General features: G+C 35.9%; 1 protein-coding gene across 1 annotated transcript; it reads left to right on the top strand.

Annotated features, from left to right (window-relative positions):
• Positions 1-7,200: 7,200 nt before the first annotated feature.
• LOC123544845 (uncharacterized) lies at positions 7,201-20,386 on the top strand. Its single transcript, XM_045330917.2, has 5 exons — positions 7,201-7,616; positions 16,102-16,148; positions 16,327-16,398; positions 16,702-16,784; positions 17,499-20,386. The coding sequence occupies exons 1-5, from the start codon at positions 7,584-7,586 to the stop codon at positions 17,792-17,794; spliced, it is 531 nt and encodes a 176-aa protein (XP_045186852.2). The 5' UTR covers positions 7,201-7,583; the 3' UTR covers positions 17,795-20,386.
• Positions 20,387-20,487: the final 101 nt, after the last annotated feature.

Here is a 20,487-nt window from a genome sequence, read left to right as displayed (position 1 = left end):
TTTGGCAGTAATTCAATGCTGAATTGATAAAACGGCGAGAACTTTCTTATTTCTCTGAGTATGAAAACTGGATTATTTCTTAATTCATTTCCTATACGATGAAGATGGTTTCGATTCAAACTGAAAAATCGAAATTTTTGATGCGGAGAGGAAGATCTATATAAAAGTAAAAGTCAGATGAGTGCGGAAACATGTTTACTTGAAATAAGCAACCTGGAGAGTTTCCAATTTCATTTATAGAATATTAGTAATGACTTAAAAGTTTGAATGTTTAATTGTGATCATTAACCCTCCTTATTCTGTTACATAGCAAATAAATAAGACTCTTTTACCTCACTAATCGCACATATGGGACAAAATATGATATTATTTATCAATTTTAGTATTAGTTATAACTTATAATATAAGTTAATTCTTTCTGTCTATCCGTCCGTCCGAATTTGAGCTCACAATTTAAATCATGTAAACATCTTGATACACGAATCATTAAGGCAAGATGGCCAGGGGAAAGGTTTGTATAGTTAGTTGGGTAAGTTCTGTTTTCATTTGACAATAAATGAATATGTGGCAAATATACATCATATATACATGGCAACAGTGAACATTTAATCATAAAACAATAAAAACAGAAAGATATTCGTATAATATCAAATCGATTGTTTTATATTATTATTATGCACAGAAACGAAACATCAAGATGCAATACCACTTGATGCAATATACCATTAATATACTTCTTCTTCTTCTTCTTCTTTCGTTTGCGACTACACTGTCAGACCAGTAGCCGCGATGAAACTTGTGGTTTGCAGCGGATCCTCAATGCTTCCATACAATTTCCGGTAGATTGAGGTATCTATCGGCCAAGTCGCAGCTCGCTCCTGGTCATGCCTTTTACATCTCTGAAGTATATGCTCCGCAGTCTGATCTTCTTCACCACATGGACAAGTTGGCGATGATGTCAGTCTGTACGTCTTGTACATGTGAGCATTGAGCTTGTTGTGCCCTGAGCGGAGCCTGACCATCATCACTTGTTCAGACCGATCAAGGAGATGAAAAGCATCTTCCTCCATCCTTGGTCTTGTTAGTGCCTTGATGATGGTGAATTTCTCCTTGTAACTCACAGGTTCTGTTGGTTGTTCTGACTGAGCTCCTAGCTTAGCCAGTTTGTCTGCTTCTTCATTGCCTGCAAGTCCACAATGGGATGGAATCCACTGAAGTGCAACTTTGCAGGTTATACTCAGGCTCTGCATTCTCCTGGCTAGCTGCGGAGCTTTATTGTTGATCAGAGCTTCCATGACAGACAGTGCATCTGTGAGAAAGACGACTGAGAAGCTTTCTTCTGCCGAGTCTTCAACCATTGAGACGGCCTTCATGAGTGCTTCAGTCTCTGCCTTGTAATTGCTGCAGTGTTTTCCTGCATGTAGTGTTTCTCTCTTGCCAGATGGGTATTGAATGAAAACTCCTGCTCCTCTATCTTTGACGGCACATGTGGCTGATCCGTCTGTATAGACATGAGTCCATGATTCCGTAGGATAGTCTTCATTGATCATTGCAAGTGTGAGGCTCTTCCGAATGCCTTCATCCTCTTGCTTCCCGCGGTCAAGACGAGGTGCAGCAAGTCTCACAGTCACTGAGGACAGATCATTCGCTATTGGGTTTGTAGTGTATTCACTACCTAGGGGAGTCAGCTCAGTTTTGAACTCTCGGTTGAGTTTCTTTGCCTCATGTACGAAGCTGCTACGTTTGAGCCGATTCTTTGTGTAACCATCTAGCTTGGCTTTCATGGGATGGTCTTGAAAAGACCTGAACTTCTCTGCTTGAAGCAGAACCTTTGCATGTCTTCTGTCTTGTAACGGCTGTGTGTCTGTTAGGAGATTGATGTAGACTTTGTAGCACCTGTCATGATCCGCAATGCTTGGTTCTGGACCTTGTCTAAAGCCTGTTGGTTAGTTTTGGCAGTAGTGGACCAGGCAGTTGAGCTATACTCTAAATGGGGTCTCACTGTTCCCTGATATACTGTCATGAGTATTTGCTCATTTGCTCCCCACGTTGTTCCAGCAAGTTTGCGCATCATGGCAAGCTTCCTACGGGCCTTGCCTTCTGCTTGACTAATGTGGGGCTTCCAAGTTAGCCGTTTGTCAAAGGTCACTCCGAGGTATTTTGCCTCATCTGCTTCAATCAGTAAAGTATTTGCCATCTTGATTTTTCCCGCACTCTGCTTTGACGACAGGGAGAATAGTGTGGTGGACGATTTCTCTGTATTGATCGATACACACCAATCTTCAGCCCAAGCTGAAAGCGTGTTGATGGCTTCTTGCATCCTGTATGTGGCTGTAGTGGCATGTTCTTCCTTACACCATAACACCAGATCGTCAGCGTAGAGAGCAGCCTTAACTCCTTTCGGTAGTTCAGACACCAGATCATTGCTGAAAAGCAAGAAGAGTGTAGGGGATAAGACTCCACCTTGTTGGACACCATGACGCAACAGGAACTTCCTACTGCTGGCATGTTCTAAACTGACTCTTGCTCTCCTGTTGTGGAGGTATGACTTTATCCACCTCAGCAATGACCTCCTACTCCAGTCCCCATCAGCTTGACGAGGAGGCCATCTTTCCAGACTTTGTCAAACGCCCTCTGCAGATCAATCCATGCTGTAAGTACGACTTTCTGCTCTTGGAAGGCGTCCTCTATCTCTTGCGATAGGTAAGTGGTCTGGTCCTCAGTGGAGCGGAATCGTCTGAAACCAGCTTGTTGCTTTGCGAATAGGTTGTTAGTCTCCATGTACGACTTCAGGCGTGCATTCACAATCCTCTCCATGGTCGTTCCAACACAGCTGGTTAGGCTGATTGGGGGGTAGCTTGCAGCCTTCTTTGGATCCTTCCCTTTCTTATAGATGGGGATCATGACTGCCTCTTTCCATATCTGTGGAAGCAGTCCTTGTGTCCAGCTGCAGTTGTAAATTTCCAGGAGTTTGCAAAATGCTTCAGTGCCTAGATGGGTCAGCATTTCATTTATGACTCCATCTGGTCCAGGATACTTCTTTGTCTTCAACTGCCTAAGAGCTGTCTGTAGCACATGCAGTTTAAGATCCTGCTTCATGCATTCTGGTGTCACTTGGCTTGTCTGCCTTTCCCTTTTTTCTCTTCGGGCTTCCCTTTGCCGTTCCCTGATGAGGGGGATGTTGGAAACACCTTTGTAGTTAGAGGCAAAAGTGTTTGCCGCTTGTTTACCCGTCAACAGTTCACCATTCTCTTCCAGAGTTACTGAGCCTCTTCCTGTTTCTTCATCGTTCAGCTGTCTCGTCAATCTCCACAGCTTTTGGCCATCTCGCTCTAGGTCGAGCGAGGCTGTTTTGTTTCTCCAGCTCTTCCTCTGTGCTTCCCGTTTGTGCCTGAGGAATTTGGCCTTGGCTTGCTGTAGAGATAGGTTACTTTCTTGTGAGGGATTGTTTTCTGCTTCCTCTCTGGCTTCTGATAACTTTGCCTGTAGATTCTCCAACTCATCACTCCAGTAGGGCTTATACAGTCTAACCTGTCTTAAGCAGCCAGCCAAGGGAAGCAGACAATGTGGCCGCTTAAGCCAGGTGACCGCTGATCGGAGGTGCAGCCAATATATGTATTTTTCAGACTTCTGACCAGTTTAGCCTTTAGACCCATTTCTGTTTGGGTTTCCCATTATTATTTTACCAGGATACAATGACGTGCATTTGCCTTCGCAATACGAATGGTTTTCTTAGCAATCTAAAACTCCGGCGTGGTTTTTTTACTACAAAAATTGTTACAGACAATTTTCTAACTTCAAAACAAGTTTGTTTACAATTTTCGCCATTTTGGTAAGGGAAGCTACTCTCCGCGCTTATTGTCTATGCTAAAATCTAAGATTGCCGTTACGTTCCGTAAAAGATAGAGTGGTTTATATTTTTTTCAAACACAATTAATTTCGTATAAATTTAATAGTATTGTGATGACAGAAGTATAAAAAAAATCACAAATCTTATGCTACTAATTAGTTATCGAGTATTATCTTTAACCGAGGTCAAACTGTGAACAACAAAATTGACACGAGGTGACACGCTAATTGCCGATAATTACTGGCCATTTGGTCATAACAAAAAGGGGATTACACCTTTGGTTATCAGTTTTAATTGAGAACTCATGTCATTTTGTCGTTCTTAGTGAAGTCACGCGAAACTTAGCAATCACGTGCTTCCCAAAATCGGGTATCTTCGGCGATTATTGCCTAAAAATAATTGGTTTGGAAGAAAAATGGCCGCTTGAAAGGGTCAAATACGCGGTCGGGAGGCAATTTCGGTGCGCTGGCCGCGGATGGCAGTGCCGCTGATAAAGTGATAAAATAGAGGAAATCGTCGGGGGCGTCATTAATGCCGCTGAACGGAGGTGACGCTGATCGGAGGTGACCGTAGTACAGTTAGACTGTAGTCCTTGTTGCTACCCCTTGGGATGGCGCTGTAACATGCCTTAATTAACTGGCGTTGAAGTCTTTGACAACCCGGTGATGTTTTACTCACTGATGTCTTTACAGCTCATCACTCAGCTTTGTATAAGGTCTACCTGGCCTTCTGTAGTTCATTGGGACTTAGTGAAGTAGAGGCTATACGTCATAGTAAGTTGACTGGCGATGGTCGCTACTCTAGATGTTCATTGACTTCCTGCTGCATGTCTGTATGTCTCAGTACATAAGCAGATCAGGGGTGATGTTGTTCGCAGCTCTGAGTAAAAAGTTGGGATCATCTCTGTATAGTTTACTTGTATCATCTGCAGGTCTCCACTTCCTCTCCACGTTTATCCAGGTGGTCATATCCCCAGCTTTGTGAGTGACTGTTAAAGTCTCCTACAATGATGAACCTGGTTTCATCAGTTGTAACTTTGTCAAGGGACAGAGCTTTGTCACTTGGAGAGAATATGTTCACAAGTTTCAAACTGAACTCGTTCTTTCTGAGGCTCAGAACTTGGAACACGGAGTCATCCATATGCGTGTTGGTCTGGACAGCGCTGATGTTGTTGCTTCCTTTTTCGTCTGTCAATTCTGTCACAGCGGAAACACTGGTATCCTCTGACTTTGAAGGATTTTTCTGGCTGTAGTGAGTTTCTGAATAAACAACATTGAGTCTTTCTCATGGGTATGCTCAAGTTCACTTTGTTGAAGACACCTCCGCATCCAATGCATCACTGAAAGGTTGATGCGAATTGGTTCTTCGTGGTATGTTCCTCTTTCTTCTCTTTGCATGTTGTGGATTGATTGAGGGACCCCCAGTAGCTGTGGGTGAATCTGTCGATGCTCAGAGCCCGGCACTGAATCCCCCTGGAGGGACTTCAGAGATTCAGTACCACATTTTTGAATACCGGATGGCTGTGTAGTCATAGCGATATTGCATGGTGCTGTGGTGTGTTAAGGGAGTGCCAATGGCCCAGCATCTCTGTCTTCAACTCTGTAGGTTTCTTTCGGGGTTACCCCACCCTTAGTTTCGAGTTAAATCCCTATCCTGGGAACACAGGAGCTATTTGTCCCATAGCTGGGGGTCTGTTCATAGGCATCAGGGCGTGTCCACGCACCGGTGGGACTGGCATGCCTCCTCCGAGTCCCCTGCAGTTCTGCCTGAGGCCGCAAGGTGTTCAGTTACCGTGTGGCGCCAACTCGGAGGCACTGCAAAAGGGCTTGTCTGCAGAGAGGCTATGTACTGGCAGGGAAGACTTACGCACTTTGCTCCTTTTACACCAGAAGGCTAGCCAGCGGTGAAGGCTGAAAGCGGAAGGTGACAAGTACACAACATACAGCACACCACACTTGACGCATCAGCAGACCAATTGCCACACCATTAATATACTAAGATTGGTTACAATATGACAAAACTACACTGGTATTTCTCGAATGGCCTGTGTTGTATCTTACAATATTCAGCATGTGGGATCTTTACTGAAATTGGCAAAACCATTGTACTAACATTTGTGCAAATAATCCCATTCAAATAATGATAGAATATAATATAGTGAAAATAATAACAACTATAAATGATAATCGGGTAATTAATGCGTTTCAAAAAAAAAAACTTGAGCTAAGGTAACCCGGTTAATTAAATAAAAAATAAAAATTAAGAACAAAAAGGAAGACCACATAAAAATTACAAGTATTCAAGATAGAGTTGTACTGTATATGTTGCCTCGTTTCAAACTTGTGTTGAATCAAATGCAATTAAATTCCCTAAATATATTTTATACTCACTGACTTAAAGGTAACAAATGCGAAATCAAGTAGATAAACTGGAGACATCTCTTGAATATTTCAAGATAAAGTCATAGTTCTTAAGCTGTGCAATTTCTCTTATTAATACCTATTGATATATAGATTTACATCAGATTCTCTTCAAAAAATTTGAAATCATTAATTACCTATACTAAATGTTAAAAATGTGAACACTCAAGTACAAAAGGGGAATTATTCTATAATCATTTAAGTTATTATTTTCATACTCAACATTTCCTGTAATTGCAATCTGTCATGGCGTCAAGTTATATCAAATCCCATTCAGGGATGACAAGTTTTTTGTCGTAAAAGTTTCTGGACTGACAGATGGACATCCCCACATTTAGGGGTCATGTGGCTTAAACATACACATCTTCAGAAAGTCGCCTAAATTGACAATGTACTAGCTCCAAGCTATAGGCCCCAGCCAGTCCAGTCTCATAAACCAAACTATTAGCTCGATGAAACAGGCGGATGGATCAAAATAATTACTATATAAAATCTGGAAAGTGGATCCCTCGGAAGCACCGAAAACAAGGCAAACAGTGAAAATTGCACACTCGGTTTGATTGAGTCTGTTCATGAGCAGTAATGAAAAAATGCAACACTGCCCAAGCCCCCCGCCCCACACCCCCCCGACCACGCCCCTAGCACCGGCTTACGCAGTATGCAATCTTCAAATGTAAATGAGTTGAAATCAATGATCCCGAAGGACCAGAAAATATAACAACACTGAGATAAAATTTTAGTTGTATTATATGCATCATTTGCATAATTGCTGAAAATTGTATTTACCACCATTATATTACGTAGGTTTTTACTTTTGCCAAGTACAGTAAAATGATATTTATGGATATGTTTCACATTAACACACATTCTTTAACATGTTTAGATTGTAAACAGACGACACATGATTAATATCGATCGGAACTACTTTACTAAATTTAGAAACAAATACTAGATAAAGAAGTTTGTGTATAACTGGTAAAGTTGTGAAACAGAAAGGAGTGAAAATCAGGAAAAAATATATAAATTTAAATTAACAAATGAAAAAGGAGTATGTTAATATTATAAGGTTTTGACGCTACATTGTCTGGTTTTGTAATACCTTTCTTTTAAATTTGTAATTTTTACAAAAACAATGGAATCTAAAACAAATCCTCAACAGCTGTACTACTTCCTAGACAATGAATTCTACTGGTCAGCTTTTGAAAACAAATACTTTATGTTTCCTTGGCGTGTGTACTACTGGTAAAACATTGTGAAAAGAAATTGACAACATCATCAAAACATTTCAACACATTCGTACCTGTAACTACAAGATGGACAAGATCAACAGTCCCGGAACGCCAAAGGTAATTTACAGTAACTATTTCACTGAATAAAAGTACATACTATTTTACGGTCAACAAACGGCTTTTTAGGACCGTTGCTGCGACAGTTAAAAACATATGAGAATATCATTTCTTAGCTTAGAACACGTCATGAAAATAATCAGCGAAATGTTACACAGAACGTTTAAATTTTCGTAATCTGACCATGGTTAAAACCGGTTTTCCCTTAAGTGGAGGGAAGTCAGTATTTTATTCTTAGTCGTTTTCCACATTTTGCAAAGAAGGTATAAAATTAAATATATATATTGTATATTGCTACTGACTGTTCGACGGCGGAGCCCCACTCCACTGCTTTCCAACTCAGATATTTGGTTATTCGTCTGTGGTTCTTAAAGTAAATTCAACATAAATTTTATCGTAACGCTATTTAAGTTCTTGGAGGCTGTACAGTAGTGAATAAATTTGCTATATGCTCTATATAAATTAACAATCTTCTTCTGAGAGCTGTAACACAGAGCCAGGCCCTTTTAAAAAAGAATTACTAGTCTTATGTTCTTAAATGGCCTATAAAACATCACCTTTTCCAAGAAAAGTAGGGGTCGTGTTTCTTCTAAGAGAGATTTTTTTCTGACAGGTCAACACTACGGAATATCTTTCAAACTGACAGCTAAATTGTTGGCCTGACTCATGAGTAATAAGGTTTGTTTACATTTCTATAAATGCAAAATATCTCCTTAAAAATGATACCAAAATGTTAAGTATAGGTCCACAATGAATAAAAATTGGAACTGGCTTACATAAGACATGAAAATGCCACTTTAACTGGGGGAATATTGAGGATTTTTCTTTCCGCCTACCTATTTAGTAATATTGTACATGCATAAGTAAAACGCATTAATTTTCTGTTTCAAACTATTATGTTGGAATCAAGATAAAAATGCCAGAAATTAGTCAAACAAGAATAATCAAAGTATTCTTCTGCTAAATAATTACAGGAATAAGAGTAAATTTTCAATAGAAATTCAATTAAGACGTTAAATTTAGCATGCTCATTCTTCTACTAGTAAATTTATCAAGAATCAAATAATAAAATGGATAACTCATTAAACGACCATGAGAAATATCTTTATTTGCCATGAACATTGTCTAAAAACATTTTACAATTAGAAAAGAAACAAAAATAATGCCAAGTCAGAACACATGACATTTTAAAAATTAATCAGACATTTAATCTAAAAATTTTAATTTCATTTTATTTACGTTTATATATGCATATTATTGAGACATTGAAATTTTAAATTCAGATTTAAAACCTTTTCGGTATTTTATTTGTTTTCATTTTGATAAGGATTATTTATGTTCATTTGTTTACCAACTTCTCTTATCCAGTGAGCTTTGATATTTGCATCACGTGACTATAAGACTAGATCTTAATGTTTAATGCAAGAAATTTTCATAATATAATTTTAGAAAAGTTACAAACTTTTGTGCTAATTTATTCATTTAAAGAGTTGTTAATTGAGACATATAATATATTTTTTAATACATGTTTTATGCTTTAAAGATACTGCTTCATGAATTTTTGTTTCTAAATCAAAATAAATACATTACAATAAATTTACGAGACAGTATTATACACAGGGCTTTCAATTTGAAAAAGAAATCAAATAATTATTACTTTTTACTAAAATCTCTTTAACTTTAAAAAGTATCCTACTCTGGGCCTTTGGAATGATTAACCCTCCGAATGTTGAATGCTCTCTTTTGGAAAAGAAAGAAGTGAGTTTCAAAAATCATAGTACTTATTTGCTGAGTTGATCTCCATAACAGATAACTCGCATTCAAAGCAGATATATCATAAAATATCTTACAGAATCCTATTCCTAAGAATTCCTATAGTTTTTTTTATTTCATAGATTTTTATTCAAATTCACATATCTGATAGAAAATTTTGTGCTGAAAACAATTAACAAATAAAAAAAACAAGAGTGCCAAGATGGCCCTAGGTCGCTCACCAGAGAAACACACCATAACAGTGAATCTTGGCGCTCTTGTTTTTATAAAGACGGACAAAAACATTAATCCAGACAGCACAATAAGGTTTATATATTGTTTCATATCATAGTCATATTTGTAATACAATATCATTACAATAATGGGTACAAATGAAAATAAATCTTGTTTCGTATTCACATTCAATGAAAAATACTCATAGTAAAGAATACTCTTTTTTAAATTTGGAAAAAAAAATGTTTCATAGAATTTTTCTGTTTTCCTTAAGTATTGGTGATTGTATTGTGAATATAAAAGTAACCAAAAAGGTATGGGTCATCAGGCTAAGTTCTATGTTACGACCGCTTGAATCAACACCTGTTCAGACGAAAAAGTACCCTGAACTTGACCAAATAGATTAAATCTGCTAAAAAATGTTCTTAATCCTTTCTATAATTGAATACCAAATGATTTGATGAGAGATATTGTCTTATCAATACAAAGTAAATTGTCTAATATTATATGAACAATACTGTGTAAAACGCGCTGTCAAAACACGGCCACAAATGGCAAGTTGCATGATACACGTCAGGCATGTTACATGTCAATACAATATAAACTAGTATCAACATTTGATAACTGGTAAAACTTATTGCAAAATGAGATTCCTCACATCGAAGATTGTCTATCACATGTTTCAACAAATGTTGACTTCACTTCACTTGTTCCATTGATAGAATCGGCTGCGCAGAAAGATGCGCATAAAAAGCTATTGGAATTCCCTTTAACTGATGTAGTGTGTCGTCAGGTTGACTCACGATGCTCAACATCATGACGCACGATAATGCAATACAATGAACGACAACGTGACACGACGCAAGGCTTTACTGTTGCAAAGTCCCCTCGCATTGCCGCCCGTCTTATCATGTGCATCACGTCGCGTTGTTTGTCGGCTGTCTACTCATCTAGGTCGGCGCATGACATGAAATACGGCAAAATGGAGCGAGACACGACATAACACATTCAGACACGACGCTCCAAACATAATACGACGGGCGACAATACGACACGATATCGCGACATTAATGTCCCACGTCATGTCGTATTGTCTGCATCATGTCTCTTGTCGTTTCGTTTTGTCGCTTGTTGGATCGCATGCTAAATAACATAGCGACATTGTTGTCACGGGACCTGTCACAGTGTCGTCCGTCGTGTAGCGTGTCGTGTCGTATTATCTAGCGTCCTGTCTTGCGTCATGTCGCGCGTCATGCGTCGAACTAAAGCACAATGGACGTCACAGACATAAGCTAAGTAGGAATACGTATCAAAGCTATATTTTTGAAGTTTTAACATATGACCATATGCTCTTAAGGATGTAGGTTACTTTAATATTTATATGTGCGCATGCCAAACCGGAAGCTAACGTGAGGATGTATGACAACGTTTAAGACAAATTAAGTGTGTTTGTATACATGATAATTATATATTTCTGAGAAAAAAATTAACCTGTGTCTGATCTGATGCTTTATGGTTTAATAATGCGGAAATAATGTATACATTACCGCAGAAAAAGTACCAAACATTGTTGCCTTAAAATGACATCATCGACGTCATGACGGTACGTGTCAATAACCGCACAAAATTAATAGCTTTTGTCTTAAAAGTAGGTTATTCTGAGCATTTGTTTTTATTTGAACTTATTTTAAACAGCCGTTATTTGCCAAAATATTTTTATTAGTCTTTCGTTCTGAATAATAATCAATAATTGGCGGTTTTTGTATATTTATTATGAAATGTTATGAGGAATGTAAGAATATGGATGATGCTAACTGATGTTATTGGGAATATAAGTCGATGGAAGATTAATCATTATGGCCATACTTAAACTGTGCTTTGAAATTGATCAAGTTTTAGTAGATAATATTTATTTCTTGAATTAAATTAAAGTTGTCATGGAAACGAATCCCGTAAGCTATATATGTAAAATTCAAAGGCGTTGGCACTGGTTTATTCAACGAACACAGCTTCAGCTTTTAATCTGTATTTAAACACTAGGAATGACAACAATAACTGCAAACAAAATGATTTTCCATAAAAATGTAAAATGAGGAGTACTATTGTTAGTATTCAAAGCTTTGAAATGTGTTTAAATAAATGCAAATAACACTAACAGATTACTTACCTTAAAGATAAAAGATTTCGAAGCTACATTAAACGAGAAAGTCTATTCTACTTTTTCTTGCCTACCTAGCAATGAAAGTATACATTTATTCGAGCACGCGCCAGGGATAGATATTCCTGTCTTTCCCTATGGAGAAACATTGTCTAACATAACGTACACTTAGGTGACGTCACATAGTACTGGCACTATTATGATGTCATAAACAATATAAATAATGCCAGGAGATACCCAACTCCATTTGTCTTCACGATCTACTTTGAACATTATAGGCAAGAAAAATGATCTTACATGTCTGCTTGTGTAAGACAGCTGTTTTCTAAACCCTCGGGACAGCTTTGATAAAAACCCTCGCTAACGTTCGGTTTTCCATTCCACGCTGTCCCTCGGGTAGAGGTAACCCCGTCTTACACAGGCAGACATGTAAGATGCAAGAAATAGGGTACCATGTAAAGTTTTGAATATTCTGCTAATATTATTCTAATAGTATTACCCTAATATTCCATATTGATTATTAACGGAATGGCACTGAAGACCCCCCCCCCCCCCCCCAAAAAAAAACCATTATCATACATATTTGTTTAACAATGAGGGAAATGCGTTACCGCGGAAACACGAGCTTCCCGACTTGTCGTCATGTGTTACGCATCCCCACAACATTACAGAACCCCGCCGTTAGGAACTGATGGCTTGATGTTTCTTGGTGTATAAGTCGTGTTTTGGTGTCGCCAGACTCTCATTCGGCCATATGTAACATGCAGCTAAAACCTGCTCTCATCCGACCAGTGAATTCGCCGTCATGTCCTCAAAGTCTAACCTATGGCTGAACTATGCGGAATAGCAAGGAAATGTGCATAACATATACGCGAGTATGTTGCATAAGAATACTGCTTTTTGCGAAAAGCACGGGATGCACGATATTCTCGCCTATATCTACGTGTACAATAATAGCCACTGTGTGTCAAAGCTTTAATCCTATCAACGGAATATTATTTGTGCCCACTGGAAAATGAAAATTTCAGACGCGTTAATTTCTAATGTACAATAGACAGAACTTTTAGGGGGTGCTTCATTTTTTCCAGGTGTATATCTTTGGATGGTTATGTACTTCAAACCTGGATAAAAATTGTTCTCAAAGGGACAAAGATAAACGAACTTGAGATTGTTGCAACTAAAACATAAAATTAAATGAAATACAAAACAATTTGAATTTACCCTGGTAACAAAGAAATCTACCTCCTTAACTGTGTTCACTTAGCGCTTATAATAAGTTAGATTTTCACTGGCTGTGATTAAAAATTTGATTTTCTTATCCCGGTTGCATAACCAAGATAGTATAAGAGTTATTTTAGCATAAGTATAAATTTGATACATACACTTCGCCAAAGGAATGATTTAATTATTAAATATATTATATAGCTGAGACTATATAAAGAATTACTATTTTTACCCGTTCGTATCCAACATAGAATTAAGAATTTAGACACAGTTTTACAACTTGCCTTTTGGTTCAGATTGTTGAAATATACCGGCATCTATCAAATTCAAATATAAATCTAAAAATCATATTTTAGTAATCAGAAAAACTCAATTTCATATTAAAGCGAGGCAATTCCGAATTATTTTATAAAAATCAATCAAGCATACATTTGTGATATGGCTCTAATATAATGTAATATGTATTTTTGTTCCTAAAATTATAGATCTTGGTGCTTATAAATGGTAGTGGTTAGCAATTCATGCTGATTTCCATAGGTAACAGACGAGCCTATAAACTGGACGCAAAAATCAAACGATATAAATTCAAATTATATCATTACTGCCATCTATTTTTATATACATTACATATTTATTTTCCGTTTTAGTTTCAAGTATAATTTTTTTTAGACATGATATAACATTAATAAAGAATGGCAAAGGATGTAGCATTTTCTGTGATGCACTTTTTGATTGATAAAATAAGAATTAAACTTGAATATAATAAACATGCATATAAAAACGTTTTCCCAGACCTATCAGGATATTGAATCGCCTTACCTGCAACACTACAAATCCAGAATAAAGTATAGATAACTACCGATGACTGAAATTGGCAACACTTTCAAAGCACTTTAAAATCATACATAACAATTTTATTTATACTGTTGCAGGACTGATCTTGTTAAAATATTAATATTTACAATATACTGCAATTTCATATATGCTCAGTTAGACTTGTGTCCAGGTTAAAGCAGGAATATCCATTACTTCAAACAGGACTAAAGCACATATAAAATTGTTTAATTTTCATATGTTTCTTGATTAGTGCGCCCTTATTTGTCTATTCTCTCACAACAGACTGTTTTTAATCTATTATTCTTTACAGACTTTTAACTATTTACTTGTTGTATTGAAGAATGATGCAGTAATAAGTATTTATAAATAAAATGGGAAGTCAGTGTCAAGTCAATTCAGGTTGTATTACAATAACAGGGAAGTTTATGTTATTACTATTTATAAAAACAACGCATGCTGTACAAATTGAAACTGAAACTGATCAATTCGATTAAACGCTTATTCCTATACAATGACATTTTCAATGGCGTTGTACATTTAATTTATCTTAACATTAAAATATTAATGATGAAATGTAAACACATGTGAAACAACGTGTTAAATCGTTGTTATCTTTAAGCTTTTACATCAAATAATGACAAGTTACTTTTGTCACTAATCAATGCTAGATTAAACTGATCTCGTTACTTTCCAACGTTCGTTAAACAATTAAGACGTAAGTTGATATCTTATCATGTTTGTAGTGCTGTATTCAAAGTATTATCGAGACTTTATCCAGCTGAATTAAGGTAGTTCTAAACAAGTGTCCCCTACGTGATGAAGTAATGTAAGGAGGGGCACCTGGGGTCTTCCTACACCGTCAAAGCTGGAAAATTGCTATGTGATCTAACTGAGACGTTGTGACGTTAATCCCAGCGAGAAAATGGATATTTGAGTTTAATTTGTGCGTTATTATTCAATTATTATAATTGTTTCATTTACGTGTAATAGAATGTATTTAAATTAATGTCCACAGAGGAGAACAACAACATCATAAAATATTTTGCGACTTTTAAATAGGTCATTCCTGACAAACTTTTGTCAATTATGAATAACAGTTTTGTCAATCGATCATTTATTGGCATTCTCATGAAATTTGATTAAATGGAACGGAGTTAAGAGTATTCGAGGCGAAATTCAGTTCAAAAGCATGACAGTAAGAAATCTGTGACTGACTTATAGTCAAAACATAGTTTCATTTAATTGACATATCAAAGCGACAAAATCTTTGTTTGAATAAAAACAAACCCCGCCTTGCTTACTTGCCTACTTTCATCTTTGGTTTGTTGTTAAGGACATGTATAGACGATTGTGTTATCAGGGATGTAAAAATTCACCATCAAGCAAATCTGAAAGCTGAAAGTAAATCCCGGGTTTTTAGATAACTTTTTCATTAATAAATGAATGAATGGACATGTCAAGCAGTTGGTAAAAACAATTTAATAAGCATGATGCAGAAAAGGAAATAAAACTGATTTAAACAATACTATAAATTTGCAATAATACAGTGTTCAAAGATGTGAAACTAGGTTAAGCTGAATGCACATCAAGAAGGAAACAATAATGATTTGTTACTCATAGCTTCTTTTGCTAAACGTACACAGATTTTAAGCTTTGTTTAATTTCTTAAATAAAGCGTCCTTGTATTTTGGTAGTTGCTGCACCTGCTTGACTGTACGTGATCCGTAGTAGGCGGAATTATGAATTTCCATTTATTTTAAACCTTTTCATTATCTATTGGACAAATTTTCCTCCTTTTAACATGAAAATAGTTTTTAATCGCTAACTTGCCATTTGATAAAATGAATAGTTGAAAAATAAGTGCATTTTAAATCAAAACGAATGCCGGTCCAGACAACATACTTACTTTGCAATGACAAGAACATGTCATCGGAAGTCATGATTAAAAATTAATGAATTTTTGATAAAATGTATATCATGATTCAGTTTGATATATTCATATTAGTCAGTGCTGAAAGAAATGATTTGCTCGGTTTCAGTCTATGCTTCAGAAGAATCTTTTTAAAGATTATAAAGTATTGATATAAATTTTTCCTATTGTGATAATTGACATTATGTATTTTACCCGTTCTCCGCTTTTATGAGCGTGATATCTAATTGCTGCGCAGGTTCCAGTCGAATAAAACACCGGAATGACCTAAACACTGTTTTGTTTGCAACGTTACTTTGTACACCTGAAATTAAATGTGCTTATAACAATGGAACTTACTTATATTTCAGATAACATGTACCTATCGTTTAGATTTGTACACAGAAAAACAATTCCAGTAAGTATATAATTTAAAGTCGACGTTTCATGGATTATATTAGCGTATTGATGACCACTATCTAATTTTGTTAAACGCACAAAACCTGTAAATGCGACTGAACCATTGAATTACTTACACTTAGAAATCTTTGAATTGTACAGGAGAAAATATTACAAAAATGCATGAATTATTTCAGATGTAGAGCCATACAAAAATGTTGCGGGTCGCGATGCTGCGACGATGAGAACTTGGATACATATCTTATCTGGTACGTTTTGATAGTTGATAGTAGGTCACAAATTAAACTTAATGTTACTTTCAAGATTCATTAAAACGGAAACTTTATTGTTGGTATGGGGTAAATTATAGAATTATTGGTTGACTGTCACTGACAAATCTACGTCTGCTTTACTCTTAGTACAATCATTCTGAAATGTATGAAACGAATCCGTTCTTATCTAAAGACAAGCAAAATTAAGTTAACAATATTGTTATTACCTGTTACAAAGTAGTGGCTGTCGACATTTGTTTGATCTCTTCCTTTGTTAAATGATGAATGGTTGTGTTACAGGGGCGGGGTAGTACTTCTTGTTTTGGTACTTGTGATCAGTGGACTTTGCTGGTATATCATGCATGGACGTAAGAGAAGTAGAGGTATCGGCCATTTTCTTACTAGTGCAAATTTAATATTTATTTCATGCAGATAAATATATAGACCTCAAATATTTTCCCCATTTCGTGTGAAGGAAGCGTTGTTCTACAATTAAACTAAAGCTCACATAAACAGCAAACTCGAAAATGCTCTTTGTATTCATGCATTCAGGAATACGAACACGTAGAGGAACTACGCCTCATCTCGCTCAAAGAACTGCATTACCTATTGAACCATTTGCAATATGTCCAAGCGCCATAATTGCACAAAATGAAGTTAATTATTGTTTTTAGCAGATTTTTCTGTCGACGTTTTGTCATTAGAGACTGCCATTTGCAAAAGGATCGTTCACCTTTTAAGACGATGTACATGATTTTGTCATCGTTACATTTTGTAGAGCCATCGAGTTACATGCTAGAAACACTTGCGTGACGTAAATTTTTTTTGGACAAAACTAGAATATATACATAATCTTGGCTAAGTTACCCCCACTTCTGTTTTGCAAATAGCAACGATTTAATATTTTTCAATCTAAATAAAACAATATTCAAAGTCCTAACAAAATGGTGGAAAATAAGAAAGCATTTACCCTTAACATGGAACTTATTAAGGGTTGTAGATATTTGATATCTCATAGCTGGATCTTACTGTTTAATTTGAAGCGTCGCTTACAAATACATTGTGTGTAATCATATAGTAAATGATTCATATTTCAGATATTCTTGGTACACAGAAGCAACGTTTGAGCAACATGCTTTCAGCAAATCAAAACCCCAAGGAATGTATTGTAACCATTCAAGTTAACGATGTTGAGAAGAGTAAGAGTACCAAGACTGCACTGTTACCAAGGAACTTCTCGAGCATTTCGTTCACAGAATCGCTGTTCAAGCTACCAAACAGCAAAATAGAGAAATGCATTGCTGGTTCCCATGATCAGCAGCCACTGCTTGATGATTCCCACTGGGATGGGAACCCCAAAAGTGTGGCGTCTGAAAGTCATATGAATACATAAAAATGACCCATGTGTGATATAATCAGAATATTACAAGAGCGCTGACAAATTGTCAGCAAATTACGTTTTCTTTGCATGTAATTACGTTTTCTTTGCTAAGCAATTACGTTTTCCTTGCTTGTTATTACGTTTTCTTTGCTTGTAGTGATGTGTATTTTCTTGTTTTCTTTTTAGCATCGTGTGACATACTTAAACATTTGTTCATTGACTGAGACATTTTGCTAAATGCAAAGTTAGTGTAAGTGAAATCTTACTTTTTTAATGCTTCAATTAATACAATCAAAATCACAGGTACGTCTGCTTTAGTGCTGTAAAGATAATTGATTATTCAGTGGATAGATCTATATCAGTTTTGTTAATTTTGTTTTGTCTATCAATTTCAACCATACATACAACAATACAATTATTTTTAAAACTCACTTTTTAATATGAAAACGTTCAATAATACAAGTACGTTATATATTTGGGCATTTTGATGGACTTGTAAATTAATCTCATTGCTTTTACTATATTTAAGGTACTATCTCCATAAATGTATAAACTGTGTAGAAACCGTTCAATTGCAGATTATTTTATATTCATTCTGAGTTGCGGTTTTCGTCTTAATAGATATCTAATATGACATTGCACTCACCGTTTCAATGCCTGTGTAGTTATGATATCTGACTACAATATATGTTAGTCTGTTGTATAATATGAAAACTCGTACTGAGTTGCCTATAAGCTCTTATCGTATCTAACTGGCTAACTATATCTTCGTATCGTATAGAAAAAACATCTAATGTTTGATACATATAATATATTAGACACATGAAAGATATTCAGGGATGATTTTTTTTTTATTTTGTTGGGTTTAACGTCGCACCGACACAATTTTAGGTCATATGGCGACTTTCCAGCTTTAATGGTGGAGGAAGACCCCAGGTGCCCCTCCGTGCACAATTTCATCACGAGCGGGCACCTGGGTAGAACCACCGACCTTCCGTAAGCCAGCTGGATGGCTTCCTCACGTGAAGAATTCTACGCCCCAAATGAGGTTTCGAACCCACATCGATGAGGGGCAAATGGTTTGAAGTCAACGACTCTAACCACTCGGCCACGGTGATGAAGAGTCTCATAAAAATTAATATGATGATATATTACGTACAAGAACTCTATTCAGAGCTTTATTTATAACATTTCTGTATTTTGTATGTTTCTCTTTACACTTTGTCTCTTGCAGAGTTAACCTTGACAATTTTATGACCGATCGTAACACTTGATAAAAACCTACATGAAAAAGGGAAGGAGTACATCAAAATTGGGTCATATATCTAAAAACATAGAAACTTGATCAATTGAGCATTTCATCAATAAATTGAAATGTGTCTATTAATACATTCCAATATTTGTTTTTTGTGCTTCATTAAAGCAATAAATTAGCATTCGTTTTGTTTTAAAGTGTGTATTTGGCCTTTAACGTTAAAGTTTATTACAGTTTTAAAAGATTATATGACTGTTATAATGTAAAATTCATATTTTTGAGGCATTGCTACAATCAAAATACAGATTAAACATAAGAGGAAAAATAGACTTGCTAGGGACACGCCGGTTGTGAAAAAAAAAATCTTGAGTTAGTAAAATTACTTTGGTGAAACGTAAATAAAGCTTTAATATTCATAAACACAATGAAATACCAATACTTAAAAATAAGTTAAAGTGGAACACTATAGGTCATCAAGTACGACTTTAACGAAAATGTTGTAGGGTCGATTTGACTGAGCCATTTCTTTGTTCCGTACCCACGCCCCACTAGGAGATGGCATTCGATACAACTGCTTATTAATGAGTACGTCTTATGTGTGTTTTATTGTGTTTTAGACAATTAGTTCATGGCACTGTCAGTTCAACATTGTTATGGGCGTACTGTTAACTCCCAACGAGAACTCTTTCACTAGTTATAGGGATATAACAAAATGCAAAAATAATCAATTCCAGTTCCAGTTGATATACGTTGCTTTCAAAAAAGGAGTATCTCTGAGCACTAAGCATTTTAATACACCATGTTTTGTCTAGTAATTGTATATACAATCTTTCTTTTTGTAGCTATCTCAATGTCATGTCTGTGGGTAGTTAAAATATATGTCAGGTGCTGATGTTTACAAATAGAAGGAAACACTATATCTTAATTGTGTTAATTAAACCAACTTAAACGCTTCAGATTTCGCAATATATATTATCATAAAAACAAGTTGCTGTCTCGATTTATTCAGTATTTCAATAATAAAGGTTTCAGGTTTTGAAAAAAAACAACGTAGGTATCAAATGCAGTAGACACATGCAGCCATTCTGAAAAGTTGTAAACTGTATCTAGCTGCGGGGAAAAATACAAACACTAAAACGTTTTAAACTTTTTTTTTCAGCACGAAGGTTACTTGATAAATATGTAACAATTTCTTTATTGCATTATACTTTTTAGATGTACATAGTTACAGCATGGATGAAATATGTACAAATCTGTTTGCATAGATTTTGTTACAATGAAATTATGTTATAATTGTTCAATATGTTCTGTCTTACATAGAGTCAAATAAACATTGGTTTGCTGTGAAAGGTTCTTGTTATTTTTATGAAACATTTTGCAATATCTGGATATATTTTAGAACATTTACAACATCTGCGATTGAGTGAAATAAATACATTTCGAACATTTT

Source organism: Mercenaria mercenaria, chromosome 1 (genome assembly GCF_021730395.1).
Source record: "Mercenaria mercenaria strain notata chromosome 1, MADL_Memer_1, whole genome shotgun sequence".
Taxonomy (NCBI): domain Eukaryota; kingdom Metazoa; phylum Mollusca; class Bivalvia; order Venerida; family Veneridae; genus Mercenaria; species Mercenaria mercenaria.
The sequence above is the reverse complement of the archived record's forward strand: the minus strand, read 5'-3'. Positions and strand labels throughout refer to the sequence as shown.

What these genes read in the sequence shown, in the direction of transcription:
- LOC123544845 (XM_045330917.2), top strand. Translation starts at nt 7,584, where the DNA reads ATGGACAAGATCAACAGTCCCGGAACGCCAAAG. An exon ending in TACACAGAAAAACAATTCCA is followed by an intron (nt 16,149 to 16,326) that starts GTAAGTATATAA and finishes GAATTATTTCAG; the next exon opens with ATGTAGAGCCATACAAAAAT. An exon ending in TGGACGTAAGAGAAGTAGAG is followed by an intron (nt 16,785 to 17,498) that starts GTATCGGCCATT and finishes TTCATATTTCAG; the next exon opens with ATATTCTTGGTACACAGAAG.